At 33.8% G+C, this 21,435-nt stretch overlaps 2 protein-coding genes across 2 annotated transcripts; both read right to left on the reverse strand.

Annotated features, from left to right (window-relative positions):
* Positions 1-8,695: 8,695 nt before the first annotated feature.
* LOC121767405 (protein TORNADO 2-like) lies at positions 8,696-10,579 on the reverse strand. The gene is made up of 2 exons (XM_042163671.1): positions 9,942-10,579; positions 8,696-9,211 (listed from the first exon to the last, which is right to left on the reverse strand). The coding sequence occupies exons 1-2, from the start codon at positions 10,437-10,439 to the stop codon at positions 8,894-8,896; spliced, it is 816 nt and encodes a 271-aa protein (XP_042019605.1). The 5' UTR covers positions 10,440-10,579; the 3' UTR covers positions 8,696-8,893.
* A 6,451-nt stretch (positions 10,580-17,030) lies between these two features.
* LOC121768145 (putative receptor-like protein kinase At4g00960) lies at positions 17,031-21,130 on the reverse strand. The gene is made up of 7 exons (XM_042164525.1): positions 20,250-21,130; positions 18,915-19,052; positions 18,673-18,803; positions 18,056-18,266; positions 17,729-17,966; positions 17,483-17,642; positions 17,031-17,402 (listed from the first exon to the last, which is right to left on the reverse strand). The coding sequence occupies exons 1-7, from the start codon at positions 21,046-21,048 to the stop codon at positions 17,106-17,108; spliced, it is 1,974 nt and encodes a 657-aa protein (XP_042020459.1). The 5' UTR covers positions 21,049-21,130; the 3' UTR covers positions 17,031-17,105.
* Between the last annotated feature and the right edge of the window lie 305 nt (positions 21,131-21,435).

Below are 21,435 nucleotides of genomic sequence, written 5' to 3' on the forward strand. Positions count from 1 at the left end.
CAAATTTCCATATGATTGGGCTCTGCTGCTTTGGTTGAACGAAGAACCGGAATATATAGACACACCATTCCTATATAAAGTAAGGTGTCAAAGGACGATATGAGTTCTAATTATAAATTAATAATGTATGAGAAAAAAAAAGAAATTAAAATAGTGATACTGAATAATTGGACTATAGAATAATGCGTGGTAGAAAAAAAAATTCAAAAATAGAAAATTGGCTAATTATAGGACAAACATAATAAAAGAACTGATTTTTGGTGACATTCTTTAAAGTTAATTTAATGGACAAACTTGTGTTTGTTGTACACATGATTGTAAGAATAAAAGGAATAACAAAAACATAATAGAGGTGAGAAATATTATTTGGAATGTTGGTGTCAGAAAAGTATAATCAATTATTGAGCCAATGTAAGGGTTAGATTTTTTTTCATAAGACAATATTGTTTTGCTATATTAGTATGCGGTTCACAGCCATTATTGTTCCTAAAATACAAGATAGTTAATATGATTTACTGTGTGATTTGGACTTGCTATAATCAGGGCGCGATTGAACGAGATCAAGAAGAACAACATGAAGGGAATTTTACGTGGTTCAGTTTTGGCAAACCTACGTCCGCAGACAAGAAATAGATTCACTCTTTATTGATGTATGCGTGAGGGTGAATTACAACTCAAGGCTACTGTGTATCAATCTCCTATCACTTCTAATCTCATTCTGCTGTACAAAGCTAATCAAATGATGATGATACGCTCCTTGAATCTAGTGTGTGTGATATGTGTGCTCTTGGTGTTGAGTTCCTTTATATACTCAGCTCCCAGCCTCTCGTAGCTCGTGGTCCCAGCTCGAGTGTTCACACTCATCACTTCACATAACAGAAAAACGGTTGACAACTCGCAACAACTCTTTCCAAAAGATCTAACCAATTCTCTTCCCTTTTTCAGCCATTGATCTTCTTTCATGAACATCCAACGACTCTCAATAGGTGATGCATGGTTATATCTAACAGGACTATCATTGATTCACACTCCTATGTTCCGTATAACTATCTTATTTGTGGTACAAAACTAAGGAACTTTACATTACCATTAAGATTTATGACATGCATGAACCATGTCAAGATCCTTCTTTTAAAGCGCTTCAAATATTTCATGTGTGATTTTCAAGATTGGTCCCATGATGACATGTAGCACAATTATTTAAATAGTTTGATAATGTAATTTCATATGATTTGTTTGACCATCATAAACTTGGGTTTGGTAGGTAGATTTTGGGATAAAAAATGACTAAATAACCCTCAAATAATCCAGGTAAAACACAATGGAGATGCTTTTGTAGGCACTTTTACAAATTTATACTTTCATTAGGTCATTGTACCAGTACAAGTTTTATTTCATTAGACCATTTTACAATTTTTTTATTTCATGTGATCGCTGTAATAATACATTTTGATATAGAAGGTTTTTAAATTTTTATTTTGATTAAGTTGGATCTTTATTTATCGAACTTTAGAATTTAATTGATTTTTCATATGTTAAATAAATTTATTTTTGATTCAAAAATATACAAGGTACATAAAAAAGAAATAATATGAAAATTTTATCATGTGATTTCTAGCTTGATTCGAAATAATTATACTATATTCAATAAAAAAATAATCTTTTCTTAAATAAGTATATAGATATTCAGTTTAAAATTTGAATGTATGCATAAAATTTTCAGATAGATTAATATATAATTTATTTTAAATTAATTAATGTTTATAAAATGATTTTTAATCTAAAATATCTAAACTATTCAATTATATATACAATTCATGTATATTTATCATTATGTAAGTATCTAGTATTAGCACTATCTGCACATTATCGTTTTGTGTTTTGAAGAGAAAGGAATCTACACATTATCGCTCCAAAAAAACATGTGAAAAATATGGATAAGTGTCACCCTCGTGGGAAATGCCACTAACTTTTACTACTGTTTAATTTTCGCCTTTTGTCCCATTTAATTCTAATGTACCCTCATCTTTGTTTATTAATTACTCGATCATCCACACACTTAACCTTTTGGAGCCGAAATGGAGGGTAAAGAGTAGTGAATATGCATACAATTATGACTTTGATTTTATCATCATCTTCTTATAATTAAGCGTGAAAATTTTAATATTGTTTAGAATTTTAATTTGGTTACTTAAACCTTGAATACTACTTGAAGGCTATTTATCATAAAACTAGCTACATTTTTGCCATTGCTAGAATAAGTACCAAGATTTTGTATAGAAACAAAAATTAGAACATATTTTAGCATACTTTAATCAGTTGAGAATATCTTGTAAAATCGAGTCATAGATTAGTACTGTTTATTTATGTTCTCTAAGTTTTTCTAAAGTTTTCTTCATCGATTCTTACCAAGTCCAAGAGAATCAAACCGCATAGATTTAGAATTCTATATATATTTATTCTCATTCCCTTTCTTCCGTTTCACACCAATTATCGGTTCTTCCTCTTGGAGAACCCCCTCAAATATATCCTAAACAATCAATAATATTAGTAAAATGTTTGAACTACATTTGGAAATTAGGGGAATAATTGAGAGAGCCCCAAAGAATAACAAATGAAGAAATCTCAATCAATGTCTAAGATGAATCTCGCATGGGGATTAATAAGTTGTTGGTCGATCTCCATCATTGTTTCGTTTCGTGACAAAAATCATAGCCCCAACCGTTATCGTTACAAACTTAATAGTTCGGGCCTTTGATTGATATTAGAAATAGTTTAAGATATATTTGAAGCTCGACAAATAATCAGGGCCTTTGTAATAATATCGATAGTATGTGTCACATTTAAAACATGACATAATTCAAGTCTTTTAAAATAAATTAAATAACATTAATTGCTATTTTGGTTTAGTGTAAAAAATCTCCACTCCTTTTGTCCTACTTATGTTCTAGGATGGTTACATTTGAAATGCACTACCAAGTGAAGACTACTTTGAGCCATTCTCCAAAACAGAAAAGGTCGTCAACTTTGAAGCCGCAATCTTGGAAAAGTTGAATCATGAACAAGAAAATATTGTACTCCACTTAACAATAAATACACACCTTCAATTCTAAGCATATTCACATCCAAAAAAAAATACAAGGCGTGATGATGTGCTGTATTAGGGTGAGATCACAAGATATAAATGTATTTATCATAATAAAATAAAAATATTACAAACAATAAAAGAAAAAGGGATGTAGCCTGTCTGTGTCCCAGATAGTGGGTTTGCAATTCAGGTTCGGCCCGGGGCACGACCATTGCCAAGCACATTGGCGCCGAGAGTACCTTAGACATGTGCCGTGGCCCGTGAGTGCCTCCTGCCTATTACCAAATCCACCGCCATTTTCAAACAAATATATATGTCCATATATTTATGTACATATCATTAGTTTATTAAGTAGTAGTCAAATTATTAACATTGTGAGTTAACACGGTAGGTTGTTTTACTAAAAATAAGTCACACTCAAATTTGGTTTTCACTTTGTGGGTAGTGAAAGCCAAGTAAAGAGGCACTCGGAAAAGTTAGGAATGAGTAAGATATGTGAATCAGTCTCCACTCATGCCTTCTTGCCCACCCCATTTGTTTTTTGGCCATAAAATATCGAAGTTAATATATGATGACGAATATATACGTCCTACTACACTAGCACTATATATGAAACTTACCATAAAAATAAAAGATGACAACACGTGGAAATGTGGAATGATCTCCATAGTTCTATTATTATTTAGAGTACCCGATCTTTCTATTTCACACATAAATGATACTTGATCTTTATTTTATACTATCGTTTTTGGTACTTATAAATCACGTTTTTGGTACCTGATGCAATTTTCACCTTAAAATACCCTCTAAACAAATTCATTTTTTCATTTGTGTCATAAAGGATATTTTGGGCATTAACAAAACTAGTAACAAAAGTGATAGTATTATAATATCTTCTCTCACACCATGTTTATCAGCAACTCACCAACCCAACCCAACCATCCATTTTTTCAATATTTAATTCATTTCTATCTCCTCCACATCATCTTTCACATCATTAATATTCATCCAACCCAACCACACATATTTTCATGGTTTATCAATGACCACCCAACCACACTATTATATATTTATTTTTAAATTATTTTTTAATACTACTATTATTACATGAAATACTTATTATTATAAATTTATCGACAAACGTAATAAATGACAAACTAAAAATTATAAAAACAAACAAATAAAAAACATAAATTACAATAATTGAAATACGAAATTGAAAATACATAATTGGTGCTAAAAATATTATTATCATAATCGGAGAATATATTATTGTCATCATCCTCCATAGCTAGCAACAAGGGAAACTAAAAAATATGAAATTCTATTAAACAATAAGGATTATAGGAGGAGAAAAGATGATATTTTTTGTGTGTAAAACTATAGCAAATATGGTCTCTATTTATAGAGGAAGAAAAATTATAAATTTTGGTATAATTTTTATAATTTTGTAATATAATATATTAAAGATATATAAATTATTAAAAATAAAAATATCAGCCAATGAAATTGTGTTTGACATAATCTCATTGGCTGAGTGGTGAAAGGGATGGAGAGACCTTCGGTCGGTTTGAAGAGAGAAAGAGACTCATGTCAAGGAGAGAGAGACTAATTGTTGAATAATTTTTTTTAATTTATATTTGTGACATGGAGGTCGAGCCCCACAACCGATAAACATGGTCTCATTCTCCTCACTCTTTATACTATTATTATAAATCAATATTAATATTATTATTTTGATATTATAAATTAACAATTAATTTATTTTTAATATCATTTAAATACTTAATCATAATTATAGTTATAATTATATTTAATTATTATAATAATATTATTGTTATAATAGTAAAAACTAGTAGTAATTAATAAATAATAATAATTATTATTTTATATTAAATTAATAACTAATCAATATAGTCTTAATCAAAATTTAAAATTGTGAATTGTATTCATAATGATAAAGAGTTGAATGTTTTTAGTTAGGTGTTTCAACCCTAAAATGAGTATACATAATTTAATTAAAAATATACAATTGATTTAATTACTTTATATAATTAATTTAATTAGGTGTTTTGTTATTAATTTATTTCATGAATACAATTAGATGTATGTATAAAACACTAAAAAGAAAGAGGAAAAAGAAGAGAAAGGAAAAAAGAGGAAACATAAACTAAGGAGAAAAAAGAAAGAAGAAAGGAAGATAAAATACTAAAAAGAAAGAAGAAGTTGAAGAAAAAAGAAAGAAGAATAAACTAAAGAAGAAAAAAAGAAATAAGAAAGGAAGGAAAAAAATCACATATTTGGTTCTATTTAATTGAAATTTCCAAAAATATTCTCTATAGTAAAAAAATCACATGTTTGGTACCTAGAGTTATTTTTGTTATGAAATACCAAAATCGATATAAAATAAAGATCAAATATCATTTACGTGCAAAAGTGAAAGATAAGATAAGAGATGTAGTTCACTCTATTATTTAATATATATGGTAGATGTCGTTGATTAGATGCATGTACAGCAGTAATCAGTAGACATCTCGAGGTTTCCCTTTGTTATGGATGTTTAACTCTAGTGAAGTAGTACTATACAAGTTATAATGTGATTGCCCCACCTTTCCTACTTTTTTTTTGTTTGTTTGCAAGTGAATGTTGAAGGTGTAGCCAAATGTCATCTTTGGTTTATTTCGATAATCAATGGATATTATTAACGTTTTAATTACTCGATTACGTGGCCATTGTAAAAGATGCGAATGAATCAAAGAACAAAATATGTTTTATTAATGATAAAAACGAATATTTTATATACATTGTTAGGCCTAACATTTAATTAAGAGAAACAAAACAAATTATTTTTGAACCCATTTTTGGGAATTAAGGCCCAAATCTGCAGTGCTTTATATGATCATGCAACCAATAAAACATCTAAAAAACATTCCCAAAAAAGTGTAGAGAAAAATCATGTCACTGTTATCGCTATTATTTAGCAAATCGAGTGGAGTGTTATATTACTAACTCAATACTTAATTGCTAATTATAATTAAATAATAGCCATTAGATATTCAAATTAAGGACTTAGATCATCAGTCCCGAAATGTCAATACGATCAACAAAAAACGTCAATAAGGTATTAATGTTAATTTATAACAAATTAGTTGTAATTAACTTTTAAAAAATATCTCATAACTTTAAAACGCATATAACTTTCTCGATTTAAATTATTTTTTCGCACAACATATATCAAATTAAAGATAATTTCATAAGGATTCTAACGAGATCTCACTTGCATATGTTCCAATGTCAAAATTTGAAATTTTTTTCCAAAATTTTCAATTTTTTCTTACAACAACAAATGTCAACATGATATATAAAATATGTCAATATAATACATGTAGAATGTCAATATAAGCAATGTGTTAACATTCTCAAAGCATTGTGTTAATATTTTCGAAACACTATATTGACATTTTCATCCAAAACACTAATTTGATAGTTTTTTTTTTATCTTTTTCGATTTAATTAATAAAAATGAAAATTACACGTGGCAAATTGTAGACAACAAGTTTTCTAAAATCATATGGTCTTAAGTAGTTAGCAATTAAATGATCAGTTAGCAATTGATCACTTCCAGCAAATCGAAGTAATCATATTTCATCTGTGCAGCACGAATAATTAATGTTTGATATGAAAATTTCCAAATTCAAACAAATCCGAGTGACGGAATCAATCATTTTTTAGAGCATCCACAGTGGTGCGGATGTCCCGGCGGACATTCCCGCGGACATCCCAAAAACACCTCCTGCCACGTCATAAGGACTTTCCACTGGACTGCCACGTCATAAGGACATCCCACTGCACAGTGACGGACATCCCGACGGACTTTCCACAATAATAAAAATTTACAAATTCACCAAATTAAACAATTTACGGAATTTTCAACGAGTTGTATTTATAGAATTTTCAACGAGCCATATTTATAGAATTTTTTAAAAAAATAATAAAATAATCGGGACGTCCGCGCGGACGTCCGTGGAGTCAACGCAATGGCGGACGTCCGCAAGGACGTCGCGACGGACGTCCCGGGACGCCGCGGAACTCCGGTATCCGCGTCACAGTTGCACAATGACGGACGTCCCGCGGAACTCCGGCCGGACGTCCACCGGGACAGGCGCCATTGTGGAGGATGTTAAAAGAGTGTGATCAACCGTTCAATTTCCTTTGTTTATTTAAATAATTCTACTAGACTAGGGTAATAAATTTGGTAAGTTGCTTTTATAGAGATGATGAATTCATTTAGAAAGAGTTTTCCATTGTCCATGGGCTGAACCCAAAAAGCCTGTAAGTTACTGAAATTACTGAAATTATATTCTTATGCATTTATATAGTTTCAATAAGCTGGCCCATTATGGTAAATGAATTTGTAGTTACGATTTGGGCAAGTCTAGCAAAGAAATTTGTTGTCTCTTGCTTTTTATGTCAATATTTATTCAGAATTTTAATATTCAATTTTGCTATTGAAGTGCAACACTATTTAATTCACTATTACAAATTAGTTTTAATATTCAGTTTTATCATTGGATTCAATATTAATTAATCAGAAAATAATTTTGAAACACACTTTTTTGTTAATTTTTTATTATTAAAATTACCAATGGAAAATTCTATTACTAGTAACTATCGACGAACAACCTATCAATAATCTTCTCTATTTGTCGATTCGGATGACATTTGTCCTCGGTAGTCTAACAGTAAAACTATCGTCACCCATCTGTAACTTTTTTTATCATCGTATTTTGCATTGACATTGTTTATGCATGTTGGTAAATTCGACGATTTGGATTTAATAACGGAAAAAATTGTCACGAAACTCGCTTGTTAGTGTATTTTGAAGTTAGTTCAATAGCAATCTTGTTAGCAACAAGCTAACAAATAACAAATCACAGTAGTATACGTTTCGACATTCTTGGAGCACTTCATCCGGAAACTTTCGGCGCATTGATTCAGCAAATAATGAAAATCCCAATAACATTATTTCTTTTAAGTAGCGATAATATCAATATGTGGGGTACTGACTACTGATCTCACTATTTATCTAAGAATTTACTTTTTGAAAACTATGAAGAACTAATGCATATTCATTCTGCGTTCACACATGCATGCACCTTTTCCTTTAGCTCTAATTCAAATTCAATCATGAATTCAGATTACTTAAATTCGGAATTGAAGATAATTACACGTAATTAGGAATCGAATTACAAGGATTTCGAATGTTCAAATTAATACAAATGACTACATATATATATATATATATGATATGCCACTATCATAGAAAAGTCAAACAAAAGCTAGTTATATTATCTTGAAATCGAAAATTTTATAAGCTTGAATAAGGTTTTAACTAAAAAGATGCAAATTAAATGTAAAAAACTAATTGGACAAGTGAATCCTATTAAATAGTTTTAAAATTAAATTAAATCACACTATAGTGAGATTAATTAAAGAAATGAAAATTAATTAAAAAATTGGTAGTGGGACAACAAATCAAGTGCCCTTAATTATAGTTTGTTCATATATAGATTAGAGTGCAAATTTTGTAAGCTAAAGAGCCACATATATTACACATTATCCCAACAAAATAAATCAAAGCCCAGTAAATAACAAGTGACAAACTAGCTAAATCAAAATGTCCCCCACAAACACATTCAAGAAGTAACTCATACTAGCAAATAGTAGGAGTAATACAAAGCACATCACCTTTAATTACCTAGTAAATAAGTTTAATAACAATAGTCCCATGAAACATTGTTAGTTTCAAGTGTATGTATTACCTTGCTTGTACTTTTTAAAGAGATCTTCAGTCTTGGCTCTCCTAAAAGCACAACATCCAAATACATAAACCGCAATGAAAGCGACAAGAGTGATGATCAAAATCATGTCTACTTTGATCCATTCTTTCTTGAGATTTGCAAGCAATCCGGCTTTGCACGAGTCGCAAGAATAACAGAGCTGCGTTTGGTCGTTGCTCCATTGCACACAGTCCGTGTCCGCCGCATTGTTTATGGGACTGATCCAGTATGTAGGGTTCACGAACGTGTACCCGCATTCTGTTGGCGGCTTGCAGCACCCCGACTGCAAGCCGGGATGGACACATTTTTAAAAGTCATATTAGGAAATGAACATATTTTTTTAAAGACAAGGTCAAGTTAAAATGATTAATTACCCTGTTTATCACCTAAAGTAAACACTTCTTATAAAAATCAATAATCAAATATGTCCTATATTAAGGGAGTATTTTTTTTTATATTCTCACATGTTTTAATTATAGGGTAAATGATTTATGGTTAAAATGAAAAATTATAAGATGGGGACCAATGTTTTCAAAACCAGACCAATAATTGAATCAACAAAGCTATTGATTCATGGTTCAACCAGTCAGACTGATTTAAAAAGATAGAAATGAAAAAACTTCATTAAGATAGAAATCCAAATTTAAGTCCATTGTTTGAAAAGATTGCTCAAGCTCAAAGAAAAGTTAAGTAACATGTTTTGCAGAATCATGTTTTGTGTGGTAATCAATCTAAGAATAATATTTACAGCACCATAAAGCTACCAAGCAAGTAGTAGTAGATTAAAAGCTTTAGTATAATAAGGTCACCTTTTGCAGGTCTAAAGAGTAGAAGTTGTCGGACTGAATTCTACTACTAAATCACATAAACTCACTTTCTTGATTCTTTTAAAAGATGAAATTTGAATGAACTTCAACAAAATAGAGTAAAGCAAAACCACATACACACTAGAAATGAAATTTGATAAATTTTTTCCTTTCCTTTCCTCCCACTTTGTTGACAATTGAGATTACCTGCAAAGGAGTTATGGGAGCATTGAAGAAATCCTGAGCCGCACGGTAGCTCTGATTCAACTCGGCGCAAATGGTGGTGGAGCTGAGGCAGCTCCTGATCCTATCCCACTTGTACGTGCTGCTAACGCGCTGCCTCAGCCAGCCGGAGTAGCCGTCGAGATCGTACTCCCAGTAAGTGCGGCTGGGGACGGGGTGGCCCCCGCCTCTGCTGGTGACCATGTAGATGAATACAACCAGGCAAGCGAGAAGTAGAATGAGGAGAAGCATGGCGACCATGTAGGCAATGAGGAGCCACTGGATCCTCCAAAACCCTCCCACGAAGCCGGCCAGCGCCGCCACAAGGATGAGCACGCCCAGGATGATGACCGGCCACTGCAGGATCTTCACGCACGCGTTGTCCGCCTTCGACGACAGCGTTATCCCCGCCCATATCACCGGGATCGACAGCAGCATTGCCACGAAGTTGGCCCCGCCGATGATGTTGTTACTCAATGCCATCCTAATTAAAAATGGCTTTTTTGGGAGAGTGAAATGTGGAGATGTTTTGTTTAGTGGGAAAAGGGTTTTGATTATATGATGGACTTTGTTTCGACTTTTTCAACGGGAGACAGCATGTAAAGTGAAACATGGGGAGAAATTCGTTGCTCCAATGCAGGTTTATGCTGTCATCACATCTGATTCATTTTCTCAATTTCTTTTCACGGGAATGGCATTGGATTCTTTATTAAGTTGATATTAGTAAGAAAATATTTCCTTGCATCAATACTTTTATGGATTTTGTAGGACCATGCAATTAAGCATCATTTATATTGTATATGTAGTATTGATTTAATATTAAGCTATAATTCATTTAATATTCAGTACTAACATTTTTCTTGTCACGTATTAACGACAACAAAAATACTGTATTCGCTAGTCACATTGCATTTGTTTTTTCACTTTAGAGTTTCAATTGAAGAAGAAATATAAGTTTAGGGTCTTTTGCATTAAGAGCATCTCCAATGGCGGCGAGCGGGCCGGCTAGCCGATTTCCGGCGCTCGCCGAACCATTGTAACCGGCCAGCGCCATTTCGGCGAAAAAATCGGTGAGCGCACGCCGATCCGCGAGCGCTGGGCGATGCGCTCGCCGGTCTGCTCGCCGCCATTGCAGGCTCCGGACCGGCGAGCGGAAATTTTAATTTTTTTTATTTAATGTTTTTTTTAATGAAACTCATTCTTGGTTGTTTCTCTTTTATAGAGACATCCTTGAATGTTTTATGTTCCACTTTCGATGTGGGACAAACTCATTCTTGATTGTTTCTCTTTTATAGAGACATCCTTGAATGTTTTATGTTCCACTTTCGATGTGGGACAAACTCATTCTTGAGGATGTTGTAATGTTATTTTAATTTTAATGAAGCGTGTTTTTTTAATTAATGTACTTTTTAAAATTTTAATATTATTATTGAATTTTCTCGTATCTGTGTCGTAAATTTAATTCCGTATTTTGTGTGATTGTCAATTATTATTTGTTTTATATAATTAGGAGTGATGTAGCTAGACTATTGCTAGGCTATTGCTGGGCTATTTGTTTGTCCTAGTGATGTGGCAGGAGGATTTTTAGTGCTGATGATGTGGCAGGAGGAGTTTGTGGCTGAGCTATTGTTGGGCTATTGCCGGGCGAAAGCCACTGGAGATGCCGTTATAAGCAATTAGTAGCGGGTTATTGACGGGTTTCTTCAACTGCGGGCCTAAACGTGGGCTTCCCACTTTTTTATAAAACTATGGCCTAACTAATAAAATATTACCATCAACTCTCATCTCGTTTTACAATTCAAGTTGATGAATAGTTAACTTATACTTTAGCAATTAAAATATTAATAAATATTAATTTATTTCATATTTTATATTATAAATTAATTTCAATAATGTTGTAGGCTAAACTTCAATAATATTACATTCCCAAAGTTTGCAGAGTTACAAATAGTATTTGGAAGTCCATAAAATTTAGCGTTAAATTCACATAATTTATTCTTGCAAAAAATTTAATTATTTGAAAATTTCACATAATTTATTAGTTCTAGTATTTAAGAACGTCAATTTTGATTTCGATAAAATATTATTTAAACATGAAAAATAAATATCTATAACGTAGACGAATAAAAGCATTTAATTTGTAGTGTAAAGATGAAAAAAAGATGGCAATAGCTATTGTTGATCTAGGCTAAAACTTGGAGTTCTCACGGTCACGGTGATACACTTTTTTGTGGGCTCAAACATTCGAGCTAAAGTTCGAAAATTGGGCTTTCAACTACAATTAATCTAGGCTACTTGTCGCTCAAATGAAAGATGATGGCACCCATTTATATGCACTCCTACAATTTAAGAATGAGAAAGATCAAATCCTCATTCCTCCCCAACTAAAATAAAAAGAAAAAAGAAAATTTGTAATTATAAGATTGAAAATGCATCCTAAGACATGGATCATCCTTCATTTCTAAATTGGACTCCAATATAGTATGATGTTGGAAGTCTGAAAGGACTTTATGAATTTCCATATCATCATCATATGACTTTCTTTTTGTTGTCTACTTGCTCTTGTTAATCGCCCATTACTCTTTTTTTGCTCATCACATAACGCATTACTAAAAGTGTATACAAAGTTGAATAAAATGCCCCCACTCGTCTCAAAAGTTGCCCACAATACTCAATCTTCAACAGAAAAAAATATACTAGTACTCCATCCGTCTCATATTACTTGCACTGTTGCTTTTCGACTCGTCACAAACTCTTTACACTATTTATAGTTTAAGTTAGAATTAATGCATTTGATTAATATGTTAGTTTAAGTTAAGAGCTCCTTTATTAAGTGATGTCTCATTACACTTAAAATTCTAATTTAATTACACTAAAAAATCAATCTCAAATTTACGGCCTAAAATGAAAAGTGTGAGTAACATGGGACGGAGGGAGCATATAGTAGTACATAGATACATCATATGTGCATCATATTTATTCAATACATTCATGAATTCAATGAAACTCTTTTTCCTATTTCCTCTTGTTTTGCTAATGTCTTCTTTGAAATCCTTGTTTTCTTTATTTGTTGTTTTCCATAAATATGGTATCTCCATTAGGTGATAAGTAGGGTATTGAAGTGTAAAATCATGCACTACATAGTACATTCCCCACCCACAGTTATCAAAATCTTTATCGCCACTAGGCGATCATCAAATGTTCATACACAGGAATATTGTACTCAATTTTATTGATATCATCCATTTTTTTCAGGTTCCTTCCGTCCCATAAAAATAAAGACATTTTTCATTTTGGGACGTCCCAATATTTGAACTTCTTTCTCTCTAATAAGGTGAGTCTCATTCTCCACTAATAATACTACAATTATTTTTCTTTTTATCTATTTCTTACGTTACCAATTGTGCATTACTTCTCGTGTCATCCCAAATGTCCATATTTTTGTGAGACGGAGGGAGTATATTCATTTCCCATACTAAGCCATTGATTTCACATTTTCACTTATAACGTAGAAACATGCATATGCCTTAAATACTTCTCACTCTTGGTGATGCATTGGCCTGTTGTAAAGTGTCATCACTATCTTAACATGTAGTGAAAGCTCGTGTTGTCAGTCTGTTTACTGCAAAGCTTTGAGCCTTTTCACTGCAATATGAAAACGACAAGCTTCCAAGCAAGAACTTGTCCTATAATAAATTTCATTCATGATTATTAAGATAGTAAGATTCATGGAGGTTAAAATCTTCCTCCTAGTGCCTATTTCTATCTTCTCCTCCTCCATCGATAACTATGTCCTCTCTATGACTCTTATCTATTTTATTCCTTCACTCAATTTTGTGTCTAATCAACGCATGCATTAATCAAATCCGGTCACAATTGTTTTTTCCAAAATCTCAATTTGGAACTCGTTATATACGTTGCTTAATTTTGTAAGGGTTTAAAGAAATGCCAATGCAAGCCAACAATAACTAAAATTTTCGACAAGGAAAGTGTTAGGCAAATTTCCAAAGACGCCTTATTACTACAAGATAGAGAAATGCATGTAAATTATACAACTATCATAATTAAATTTTAATATATAATAATAATCGTAAAAATAACAAATAAGTATAAATGTTTGGATTTTGAACCTATATTAATTAAATAAATTTAATTAACTAATTGATTTAATAAATGAATGAATTAACTATTTTAATAATTGAAGTAAGATATTTTAATTAGTTACATAATAATTATAATAATGATTGTTATTATTATTTTATTGATTTATATGATCATATTATATTAAAATTTTCTAAAGAAGTTATTTGAATGACATAATAATCACAACAACCTACGAGAGTAAACTAACATCCGATGTAAATCCATAAATTAAACACTACTACATAAAATTAATTATCTTCATCTCACCGATATTTTCTATTTGTTTTACCCAACCGAATTAGTAGATAGTTAAACTAACCAAATGATTAAATAGAGGTACTACAATTTTGGAAAGCGACGTCGAAAACAAAAAAATATTGATTGATCTCGAAGCACACGATTGAAAGTGTGGGAACAAAGCATACATGAAGGTTAGTAGTGTGGTGAAGCAAACCATATCCCACATCGAAGAATGAACAAGAGTTGCAAGCATATAAATGGCCTACCCCAACTCCATTAGTATGAGGCCTTTTGGGGAGTACCCCAAGAGCAAAACCGTGAGGGCTTTGCCCAAAGCGGACAATATCATACTAATGTGGAGTTCGGGTGTGCACCATCGGGACCCAACAGTGGTATCAGAGCCCTGGTTCAGGGGCTGGGCCTGTGTGGCTCGGGGTTCGGTGGGTTGCGCTTGCAAGTTCTCCGATGTCTCTGCGTGAGCTCGACCAAGACCTGTGGTAACCTGGTGACCTGTAACATGGGGCACAGACATGTGGTCTTGGTCTGATGGTCTTGGTTTGAGGGGAGGATTGTGGTGAAGCAAACCATATCCCACATCGGAGAATGAACAAGAGTTGCAAGCATATAAATGGACTACCCCAACTCCATTAGTATGAGGCCTTTTGGGGAGTACCCTAAGAGCAAAACCGTGAGGGCTTTGCCCAAAGCGGACAATATCATACTAATGTGGAGTTCGAGTGTGCACCACCGGGACCCAACAGTGGTATCAGAGCCCTGGTTCAGGGGCTGGGCCTGTGTGGCTCGGGGTTCGGTGGGTTGCGCTTGCAAGTTCTCCGATGTGGTGTGTGAGCTCGACCAAGACCTGTGGTGACCTGGTGACCTGTAACATGGGGCACAAACATGTGGTCTTGGTCTGGTGGTCTTGGTTTGAGGGGAGGATTGTGGTGAAGCAAACCATATCCCACATCGGAGAATGAACAAGAGTTGCAAGCATATAAATGGGCTATCCCAACTCCATTAGTATGAGGCCTTTTGGGGAGTACCCCCAATAGCAAAACCGTGAGGGCTTCGCCCAAAGCGGACAATATCATACTAATGTGGAGTTCGGGTGTGCACCACCGATACCCAACAAGTAGTTTGTAGTGACAACTTTACACGTGAAGTTGTTTTCTTCCCCTTTGGCCTTATCTCACACTCTAAGATCTCTCGACTTTTTCCAAATCTTCGAGGCTGCATGCATTGAAATTGAATCTACCTGCACCTCTCCCTCTCACACCTTTTCAATTCTTGGTCGTTGATGGACCAATCACAAGCACGACACGTCTGCTCGCCACCTAGTACGCCGCCTACCGCCGGAAGCATAGGCCGAGGAGGATTTGAGAAGATCTCTCCGACATACTACGTCGTAGTGAGTAAATTATTTGTATTTGAATTTTGAACTTGATGTTACTATGATTGCTATATATCTTGGATTCATCATTAGCTTTCTTTTATGTTTAACTATTACTCTCTCCGTCCCACAATAAGAGTCTTGTTTTGTCATTTCGGTCTATCCCAAGTAGACCCCACATTCCACCAACTTATTCCACTCACATTTTATTATAAAACTAATTTATATAAGTGGAACCCATATTACACTAACTTATTCAACTCACTTTCCTTTACATTTCTTAAAATTCGTGCCATAACTAAATATTACTTTTAATCCGAGACGGAGGGAGTATTATTGAAGAAGCATTAAACGTGTTTAAAATATAAGTCAATGCTCTAAATTTCCTTAACATCTAAAATTCTATGATCCTAGCAGTGGTAGTGGTGTATCCAGTCAATCATAATTATAGAAGAGGAAGAGAAAATGAGGAAATAGAATATTTTTGTAATTGTAATTGGCTAGACATATCACGTGGCAATATGTCCGTACCATTGAATTTTTATTAGCCTTTTTGTAGTCATATTCTAAAGAAGTAAATGCTCTTCAATTACAACATAAATGAATTACCAAGGAGTTAAAACATACTCGCATCTTAAAAATTGATTTAGTTCACTATAAATTAATAACTTAATAAGCAATTCATAATAATTACAGAAATTTAAGTTATTCCAAAAGTTTAGGATCCAAAAAGTTATTTTGCACAAAAGAACTTTTTCGATCATAAACATTTACCTGTTCCAAAAGTGAATACATCTATCCTCTGGCATATTGAGGCAAAGGAGAAATAGAATCTACAAATTCACAATAATGAAACAAAATCCACTGTCATCACATAATTATACTCCACTTTCTGTGAATACATCTAACCTTGAATTGGGAATTTTCCTGTGATTAGCTTCCAATAATTTATAATTTAGAAAGGTTATGATGCGATTTTTAGGTTAAAGGAGTAATAAAATGTAAGCATAGTCGTACCTACTTTTATTGGTTTTGTATTAGTAGTATTAAAAATCTAAGAAATTTACCACAATTAATGACATCTACTAACTTGGGTGTACATTTCATTGTCTCTTTAATATGGCCTATGCATCTTGCTAGCTATAGGTTATTAAGTTCAGATTTACTCTTCTGTTCCCATAAAACTCAGCCTATACTATACCTATACATATATCCTACTTGAATGTTTGGCTGGATTCAGAATTTCAGATGTTTTCACATTCACAGCATTATAGCCTATTCCCTTGTAACCAAAATTAGATTCACAAATTTTACTATATATCAATAAAACAGTACAAGAAATGAATGAAGAAACAAAATTACTTTGTGTTTACAATTTAACGCGGATACAAATCACTGATCGTTGCTTCATTTCTGGAAAACTCAGTTGCTCTGATCTCATCGTTGCTACTAGGCACGAAAAACCCGGGCTGCAAAGGCACCGGGAAAGTGGAAGACAAGCTATTAAGCATCACCACAACCGAAGCCATCGTTGGCCGAACCTTTGCATTTTCTTGAACACACAACAAACCGATATGAATGCATCTCAGCATATCATTCCGAGAGGCCGAAGCAGACATCAATGCCGGATCAATCATCTTCTTCGCTGTCCCCGCACGCCAATTTCTCCAAGCCTGTATTACAAAACTAATGATTTTGCCTCATCTATGTTGACATTTTAACTACTATAATCAATGAGAAATTTTCAACTTACAAAGCTAAGCATGTATTCTACATTCTCTCCATTCTCCACATTCTTGAAAGAGTTGTTACTCTGTCCGCTGATAATCTCCAACACCAGCACTCCAAAGCTAAACACGTCTGACTTCATCGAAAAATGCCCGTTTCGTGCATATTCTGGTGCCATGTACCCGCTGCCAAAAAGAAGGCATAATAAAAGAACAAGTTTTAACTTGATTGTGGATCTAACTAAATTGTTTAACATGATGAGTGGACTTACTAGGTTCCAACTATTCTGCGTGTATTGGCTCGTGTTTCATCCTGTGTGAACAATCTTGCCATACCGAAATCTGAGATTTTAGGGTTGTTATCTTCATCTAGGAGTACGTTGCTCGCTTTAAGATCACGATGAATTACACGAAGACGAGAGTCTTCGTGCAGATAAACAAGTCCCTTGGCGATGCCCTTTATGATCGTGTATCGGACGTCCCAGTTAATAGCCAAACGCTTCATCGGATCTATTTCTCAACAATATACATACATCAATTTTTAGTTTATAGAATTATGGTGTTTTTTATCAAGTGGCCGAAATGAAAGAAGGAATTACCAAAAACAGAGCAATCTAGGCTCCCATTATGAACAAATTCATATACGAGAAGCCTCTCCGGTCCTCGTAGTGAGAATCCCAACAACCTTACTAAATTTTTGTGCTGAAGCTTGACCATCAACACCACTTCATTCTTGAACTCCAATTCTCCTTGCTCTGAGTTTCTTGATAACCTTTTGACTGCAATTTGTTGGCCTTTCCGAAGTTTTCCCTAAAATAAGATTATAATAACATGTGTAAAACTAAAAGAATGAATAGTTTGCTAGTATTTTTATCTTTACAAATGGATGATTGGTTAATAAGAGATTCTAGTATAGATATTGGAAATCTAATGCCTAGCTATATTTGACGAGTTTTAGGTAATTTCGACACAAAGAGAATTAAATGTCATTGTGAACTTGTTACAACTCGATCATACTACACCTGATATTCTGATACGAACTGAGATTGCTTATACAGTCATACAGAAACAGTGCAGGTTCCAAATGCTACTTTTCTTACCAACTAAATTGGAGCAATGTGCTAACAGGGAAAACTGCATAAAACTCTAATAGTGATTTTCAATTTATACCGACTAATTTTGGAGTTATATAATACAAGTAGCTTTTAGAATTTACCTTATAAACTGCACCAAATCCACCTTGTCCAATTTTATGACTATCGGAGAAATTGTTGGTGGCAGTTAGAAGCTCTTCAAAATCGAAAATAAGGGACTCTTCTGCACTTACATACTCCTCCTCATCTAATCCTATATAAAATAGTTAAACCTCATAAATGTTAAAATGTAAATATATGTTAGAAACTGGAGTAATACGCATCACAAGATTGATTTAAAATTAAACCAAAATAATTGGATTACTTTGTAATGTGATGTGCTCTGTTTTCTTCTTCAATCTCTTTCTGACATAAGTGCCAACACAAGCAGCAATAAGCAGAGACGCAACAATTGGAACAAGAATAATGATCACTGTTCGAGTGCTATTACCATCGTCGTTGCCTGCAAAATCCACATTACAAACTCCTTTACATATTGGCAAAATTGACATTTGGTACCTATCGTTACATTTTTGGATTTAAGTGTTCCAATCACCGAAACTTTTTGCTGAAATAAAATGATTAGTACTCAGTGATAGTAATTATCAATCATAGGACAAAATAAACCATTACCCTTATATTTATCACATAAGTGAAACAAAAACTCATATACATGGCACTATTTCAAAACTAAGTAATCCAATGTCCAACAATAAATATCTCAACTTTTATCGGTTTGGATTTCAAAATAATCGTTTGACTTTGTAAAAAAAATGAATAGAAAAGGATAGTGTAATGTGAATCAATCATAGTAATTGTTTTAGTAATAATGTGGGTCCTACATGAAATGGGACATTTATTGATGGACTGATAATAAAGACATTTAATGCAGGGGCGGACACACTAAGGCAAATGGAAGGGCTTAAGCCCTTACCCCAAATGTTATTTTTTGTTTTTTTTTCACTGGTACAATTTTTGAAATTTTCAGAAGAAAAGGGCTGAGTTTGAGTAATGCTTAAAGAAACAACAATGGCAGTTGTATGTTGAAAACTTGAAACGAAGAAGAAGAGTATTGAATATTAGTAATATAATATTACTAGTACTATTTACTATAGATAGTAGGCTACTAGCACTTTTTAAGGCTATATAAGTGTAGAGTATAGACTATAAGTGTAAAGCGTAGACAGAGAATTTTTTATAGCTTCAAAATTTTTATAGAGATGAGTATCTTTTTAAAAACTAACCCTTTTTTATTACTAGAAGTTAAAGATAATTACGGGACTACTTTAAATTAAACTCATTCTTCTTCAAGTTAAAAACCTCCAAATTAGAAGCATGCTGATTATTTGTTTCATTCTTTAGGTTAGATATATGTTATACTAGTTTAATGTCCTATAAAATATTTATGCACATCTATAGTTTTGTTGATTGTATTTTCCGTCCATAAAATACATTCCTACTCTTTAAAAATAGTAAAGTGATAGAAAAATAAAGAAAAAATGTAGTTGAAGTAAAAATGATACTCAAGTAGAGAAAATTATATATATTGACTATATAAAATATGTGTGCAACGAAGCCCTTACAAGAAAAATTTTCTGCGTCCGCCCCTGATTTAATGGCCGACGAGAGAATATTAAACTAAGTTAATCGAACGGATTACCTGGCGATGACCGTGTCGCTGGAGCCTGCACCGGAGGAGACAGGGGCGCTGCTATCATCGCTCGAACTTGCTCGATCCGACTAATATTATAAAAGGGATAGATAGTATATTCAAGATAACAGCCTGGCATATACACAACAATCCGTGACCTGTTATCACAACAGATCATTTGCTCCGACCTGATCAAGCAATCGGCGCATCCCGCCGCCGACAGATCCGGCACGCACTGCACCATCGCAAACATCGTCTGAAAATCCGGCGCCGTCCCATTCCCCGCCGCGATCTTCATCAGCGGCCCTCCCGCAGCCGCCTGGGCGCGAAGCTCCCTGAGCAGCACCCTCAGCTGCTGGTTGAACTGCTCGGGGCTGCTCAAGTTCTGGACGCCCCTGGAGCGGACACTGTATGACTGAGCTCCCGCGCCGCCGGATATGGGCACGTCGGAGTAGCGCAGAGTGCACGCTTGACGGAAGAAGATCCCCTGTCTCCGGTTGGGGCAGAGCGACTGGAGAAGCGGGGCGATGGCTCCTCGGAGGCAGCTGCGGCATTCCTCCAGCTGGAAGTCGGTTCGGCAGAGTGCGCTGGCGTAGACTTGGTCCGGGGCTTGGCCGGAAGTGGCGTTGTAGTAAGCGTTGTCGGTGATGTTTGGTGCGAGGGATGAAATGAGGGAGATGAGATTGGTGCTGTATGTGCCGTTGGCGGTGTAATTGCCGCCGAAGCAGCCGTAGTTTTGGGCTGTTACGGAGGCGGAGAGGTTGGTGAGGATTGCCAGGATCAAGAGGAGACATGTTTGACTACTCATTGTCGTTTGAGTTTGCTTTCAAATCTGGGAATGGAAGTAAATATACCAAATTCAGACATGTTGGGTATTTTATAAGAGCTAGTGGCATAAAAGCATGCATGCGATGTAACGACGAAATATCCTTCTAATACTAAAAAACTATATGTAGCCCATAACTGATGTTACAACTTGGTGCGGAGATTAGAATTAAGTAGAATTAACATTTACATGCTATTTGCTAATAATTTATATTTACTCTCTGTAAAGTTAGTTTCCATTTTAATCTTAATATAATCAATTGTAAATAATACTACTAATGTTTAAATAGTTTTGGTGCTTATTGAAAGTTATAAATAAATTTCAGTTTAATATAGAGTATTTATTAAATTGCGATATTTCTAGAATAAA

Source organism: Salvia splendens, chromosome 15 (genome assembly GCF_004379255.2).
Source record: "Salvia splendens isolate huo1 chromosome 15, SspV2, whole genome shotgun sequence".
Taxonomy (NCBI): Eukaryota; Viridiplantae; Streptophyta; class Magnoliopsida; order Lamiales; family Lamiaceae; genus Salvia; species Salvia splendens.